The 6,222-nt window shown below is 50.3% G+C and overlaps 1 protein-coding gene across 1 annotated transcript; it reads left to right on the forward strand.

Moving 5' to 3' along the window:
- Positions 1–3,082: 3,082 nt before the first annotated feature.
- MAM_08234 (Amino acid/polyamine transporter I) lies at positions 3,083–5,103 on the forward strand (the record flags this gene model as incomplete). Its single annotated transcript, XM_040827032.1, has 4 exons — positions 3,083–3,428; positions 3,502–3,709; positions 3,773–3,982; positions 4,041–5,103. 4 exons carry the CDS (start codon positions 3,083–3,085, stop codon positions 5,101–5,103), a joined length of 1,827 nt encoding a protein of 608 aa, XP_040674993.1.
- Positions 5,104–6,222: the final 1,119 nt, after the last annotated feature.

The following is a 6,222-nucleotide window of genomic DNA, read 5'->3' on the forward strand; positions in this document are numbered from 1 at the left end:
TGAAGAGGTCACGACGTGCATTTTTCTCTTGGTGCAGACATGTTGCAAGAAAGCTGTTGGAAGAGAACGCATTTGTGTATTCCTGGCTTGGTGTGCCGGAAAGCCCCTCAAACTATCCACATATTCACGAATAAAACATTCTTAACAACCGCTGCATCCATGTTGGGAATGCATGAAAAACAAGTTGCTGGCGGTATGTACCCCCTCTGCTCAAGAAACGCTGTCCATTTCTTCGTCGCATGGAGAAGTGGACGTCTTAAACACAAGCCCGGGGTGTCCAAAACACAGGGAGGGTGGCAAGGGCAACGAAGACACCCTCTAATATGATAAAGGGCACTTGCTCTCTAATCAGGGAGCCGTTGTGACCATCTTTCAACTCCGCGACACGATATGCACAACGACTTAAAATCAGAATGATAGCAATCGCGAGGCCCGAGAAGAAAGCTTTCAGTCTCCAGCCAAACTTGTTGGTCTGACCGAACTGGAAATATCGAATGAGAAAATCGGCAAAGAATCCAACAAATGTTACGACAATGACTTGCAGAGCCAGCCCAGCGAGAGAGATGTTGACACCCGTCTGTACAGCGGTTAGATTTCTTGCCATGTCATATTTGGCTTGGAAGCGTCTTTACTAGCCTGATTGGGACCATTTGTACTGGTAGAGATGGCACCGCCGGCAGCTTGAAGGATCAAGCACGCTACGTCAAATGGAATAAATATCCAGTAAAGCAGTTGAGATTTAAAACGGGACAAATCAGGCGCGAGATACACAATAGCCTTGGAAATCGTGACGTAGATGGAGGAAGAGTGTAACCAATTCACTCACTGATCTGAGTCATAAACCCCGGGTAGGAGAAAGGACTGTGCCAGAGCATGATACGGCCAGCATACCTAATGACTTCGCATAGGCATCCGAGCAGCATGCCAGTCATGAATCCCCAACTCCTCCAGCGAATACCAAGGCAGCTATTTATTGCCCCTGCTGCAATTTACAGCAAAAGGAATGTGGTATTGGCTGCGAGGAATGGTTGGTAGCCATAAATGCTCCATGAGACTGGACATGTACTAAGGGTGCAGTTTTCGTCACTGCCGAACGGTACAACGCCGGGAGGGAGTTGACTCGCCATGTAGCACGGATAATACTTGAAAATGAAAAATTGTTTTCTCGTGTCAGTCAGCAGAAGTAGTGAATACGAAATGCAGGAGTGGTTTTTTGTGTGTGCGTCGGGGGATGGTGAGTGTTTGTCAAGGTACTCTTATCAACAAACTATGTTAGAAATAGATCGATAGTCGGTTGTCCAGAATTTTCCGGGTTTCGGCAAGACCAGGACTCAAATACCATGACTGACGAGTGGTGAATCATCTTTCATTTGCGTACATTACATAAGGGCAACGACCACAATCCTCGAGAGAACAGCTCTGCCGAGGCTCCTAGATGGTGACGTGTCGAATTGGGGCTGTGGCTCGTAGTCAACTAGACATGTGTAGAGATCTACATGCCTATTATGCAGACCTTCTCCTTTGCGCTACAGTTATCATGGCGGCGGCGCCACGAAAAGATACTTGTAGCGGCTGAAACTGGAATGCCGGTAGCCTCACTGCCGTAAGTCGGGACGCGGCTACGTTGAGTGGCACCTATTGATCGACTTGACGAACGCGAGGCGTAGGGCAACGGCCTGGACCGTCATCAGCTCGGCAAGCGCGGTATAATCGATCCCATCCGTTGCCGAGGTACGCGACCTCTGTGGGAAGGTGGGCGCCTGTCCTGTCTGGAGCTTCCAGAAGACTTTGTCTGGAACATTTGATGCCCCTCATTGTTGCCCGACATGACTTACACGTCTTGGATTCGGGTTGCTACAGCTATTAACCGGAGAGTTTCAATCGACCATTGAGGCTGCATGCCGCTCCAACGCTCACACGACACGGCAATGGCTTCAAGAGTCCTTGGCAAGCTACTGCAGCTCCTAGCTCACTGCAATTCATGTCCAGGATACGATACAAAATGCGAACAGTAAGATTATTGTAGTTTTGATCTCAAAAAAAAACCCCCCAAGTCATAATAATAATCGCAATGTTGCGTCTGCCTCTGGCCGTCGTCGTTGAGAGGGCCTAGCTCGAGGTCCATTTTCCAACAAGACTTAAAATGGCAACTTCTGGGCGCCCCGGGGAAACGTGCACCGAGATGACAATAAGTGTTTGGGGTGCTATGGACTCTGGAGTAGGCCACGTACACCAGCGCAGTGTAACTGGTAGGCTGATGTCCCAAGCAAAGTCAACCTGCTCTGGAGTCTGGACCACTGCGACGAGTCTATAGCCGCAGCTGGTGCGCGCTGTTTTATGTGGCAAGTTGGAAGAACAAAGACGGAGAGACCAAAGTCAGAGTTGGCGCCTACCACAAATATGACTGGCTTGTCGTGATCCTGCGACCGATTCTGCCCGGTAGTTTAATAATAGGCAAAAATGTCTGCTAGCATGGGCTATTCCAGAGAAAGCTTTATCAATTGCGACCTCGGTTGGTCTGAACTTTGCGGTAGATCAACATGTGCCAATGCATCGGTTTGATACAACGTGTTTGCTGGGCTTTAGTCTAATGCATCGTGTAGAAGTTGCGTTCCCGGCTATCAAGTGAAGTCCAGCAAGTTACCATGATGGAACGAAAGGCTTGTTAAACTTCACATCTCCGTGGAGTCGGAGCATCATGGAACGCGAACCAACTTTTGCAACTCACTATTGCTACCCTAAGGAGGTAGGGATTCGGAGACCAGCATGGCAATGGTCAATCCCCAACACTAAATAACTAAGATCAAGACGTCATCATCTCGGCCCCACAACGAATGGAAATGGTCCACACCTTCGAGAAGGCCCGTGGGAAGCCACCCGGTGCTTGTCGGCTGTGGAGCGCCGATATCATTGGTTTGATTCGTTACGTAAGGCGATCAGCCGAGGGGCATGTCATGTCAGCCACGGACCCAGGTCCCAGTCAGGCTGTTCTTGCAGCCTGCATTTGGCATCCGCTGACGAGCATCGTGCGATAGAGCAATCGTATCTGCCTACAGAGGATGCGTTCCAATCGTCCGACGCCATGCCGCGATTCTTCCGAGGACCTCGCAAGAGCGCGAGTCTCACTCTCAGCGCCGACCTTGGATCTTCGTTGGAAGTAGATGAGAGGGGAGACGTGTCTGTAACGCACGAGCAGCGGCGTTTTTCTCCAAAGCCAAGACGCACATTGCGCTTTCTTGACGACTTCAAACGCAATGAGTCCGATAGCTTCTTTCCAGGACATCACCTCAGCCCGATAGTCTCGCGGACCCGTCAGCCTCAGCATGCCTTCAGTGGCCGCTTCGCAGAGTTGGAGATTGCTCAATCCGGTCTCGCCAGGCGTCTGAAGGGCCGGCATCTGCAGATGATAGCGATCAGCGGATCAATAGGTACATCTCATCTTGTTGCCGTACCAAGTTCACGGCATGGTCGTGTCTCGCGGCTCACACGTGCATTATCCAGGAACTGGTCTTTTCGTCATGAGCGGCGCGTCATTGGCAATCAGTGGTCCAGCATCGTTATTACTCGCATTCGCAACTGCAGGGGTCGCAATGTACTGCACGTGTCAGGCTCTGGGAGAGCTGGCTGTTGTGTTCCCCATAGCAGGGTCATTCTCTTCGTGGGCGACACGTTTTCTGGACCCTTCGTGGGGTTTCGCCCTCGGTTGGAAGTAGGCCTCTACGATTCGCCAGTTGTCGGCCTTTTTCACAACTTGCTAACCTGGTCATCATAGCTATGCTTTGCAATGGCTCATTTCCCTGCCGGTGGAAGTTGTTGCTGCTACTGAGGTTATCGGTTATTGGAATACGTCACTGCCGCGGGCAATATTCGTGACGCTTTTTGTTGCTCTTATTGTTGCAATCAATATGCTTGGGGTGAAAGGGTATGGAGAAGCAGAGTTCATTTTCGCCATCATAAAGATTACCGCCGCCACTAGTTTTGTGTAAGTCACCGTCAGCGCAGTCAACCCCGGACGCGCTTGCTAAAAAAAGATTTGGCAGCTTGTTTGGCGTTGTTCTCAACTGTGCGGGCACTCCAGAGCGCGGCTACATCGGATTCGAATACTGGAGGAACCCTGGTGCTTTCAACAACGGCTTCAAGGGTTTCTGTAGCGTCTTGCTCAACGCCGTATTTGCATTCAGCGGCACCGAGTTGATAGGTCTTGCTGCAGCAGAAACTGCGAACCCGCGCAAGTCTCTCCCCATGGCCATCAAGCAGGTGTTTTGGAGAATATGCCTCTTTTATTTCAGCATTGTCCTTCTCATCGGCCTTGTCGTGAGGCATAATGACCCGCGGCTCGTCGAAGGCGCCAACAACGCAGACGCCAATGCGTCGCCTCTCGTCATCGCTTTCCAGGAAGCCGGCGTACAGGTCTTGCCGTCGGTGACCAACGCAGTCATTCTAATATCAGTTTTATCCGTGGCCAACTCGGCCGTGTTCGGTTCTTCTCGGACACTTGCAGCGCTGGGGGCGCTCAACCAAGCCCCAAAGCCACTGGCATATATTGATAGAAAAGGCCGACCGCTCATAGCAATCGGTCTGGCGGCGGGCATTGGCCTCCTCGCCTACCTCGCTGATCTCAGCGAGCGGGACAACGTCTTGGAGTGGCTGGTGGGCATTGGTGCTTTGTCCAGCGTTTTCACGTGGGGGACAATTTGTCTCTGCCACATTCGATTCCGCTCGGCGTGGCTTTCGCGGTGTCGCAGTGTGCGTGAACTTCCGTACCGCTCCTCTGTTGGCGTTGCGGGCTCCTATCTGGGCCTGTTTGTGAACGCCGCGACTATTGTCGCGCAGGTTTGGGTTGCAGTTGCTCCCATCGATTATGATGCAATGACCAACGTGGACTTGGCGAGGAATGCAGTACTCAAACTGTTGAGTGGCGTCTTGATACTAATCTTTTATTTCGTCCACAAGGTTATCCACAGGACTAGATATGTGCGACCTGTAGACGTTGACCTCAACACAGGTCGGCGAGACTACAACGTCGTTCTTCTCGAGGCTCAGGAAAGAGAACAGCGGGCCAAGTGGCCGAGATGGAAGAAGATGTACAAGATCTTATGCTAGACTTTTTCACAGCGGTATAGAATATATGGGCCTTCAAACGTAGCGGTGCGCAAGCAGCGTGACAGCGACTATCGGGTTTCCCCAGTGGCTTTCCCGTAGGAGTGTAGGGGAAGTGCTGCAAAACGAGCTATAGAGCGAAGGCTAGATAATTTTCACTACACGAATATAAAGCCATTCAAGGTTCCCGACACCGTAAAAGTCTTCGAGAGGGTGGGCTGGGGCAGATTGCTGTTCCTCTGATAGCCCGCATACTCCTCTGCTACTTGTCTGTTGAGCGTGCATAATCTTCGCCCTATAGCTACAACAAAATATATGTCAACGGCAAATACAGCAAAATACTACCTACAATAAAAAAAAACGCATATAAAAACTAAGAAAACAACTTTTATATATAAATTGCCTATAAGGAAGAATTATATATATTAATATATAAATTTTAATAAGCTTTAAGCTAATATTTCTTTATAAATATAATTAAAGTTAAAAGAGAAATACTGTGATGGACCAGCCCTATTGGGCCATAGCGGGTGCCAGCCGCAGTCATCCCAGCAATGCTGGAGCCCTTGACCGTTAAGTTAAAAGGGTACGTATTGAACAAGCTGTCCACAGCTTGCTCAATCTGGCACTATATAGGTCCTGCACGGGCTTGCCCTCTATCGCGCATTGCAGTGCAGTGCATTTATTGCAGCGCATCTATTCTATTAAGGTCGAGCATAGCTCAGACCATAACATAGCCCCCTTCTGTGCCTCCTATACCTCGCACCCCCCAAGGGTGGCGGTGGCCCTTGTGAGCCCAGGTTGAGTATCCCTCGCACTCTCTTTTTGTGCGGCTTGAACCTGCGACCCTAGGAAGCTTGTTCAAATGTAATGGACCAGCCCTATTGAGCCATAGCGGGTGCCAGCCGCAGTCATCCCAGCGATGCTGGAGCCCTTGACCGTTAAGTCAAAAGGGTACGTATTGAACAAGCTGTCCACAGCTTGCTCAATCTGGCACTATATAGGTCCTGCACGGGCTTGCCCTCTATCGCGCATTGCAGTGCAGTGCATTTATTGCAGCGCATCTATTTTATTAAGGTCGAGCATAGCTCAGACTATAACAAATACTAGCTAGAAACTAGT

This window comes from Metarhizium album (assembly GCF_000804445.1).
Source record: "Metarhizium album ARSEF 1941 chromosome Unknown scaffold_47, whole genome shotgun sequence".
In the NCBI taxonomy this organism is placed as follows: Eukaryota; Fungi; Ascomycota; class Sordariomycetes; order Hypocreales; family Clavicipitaceae; genus Metarhizium; species Metarhizium album.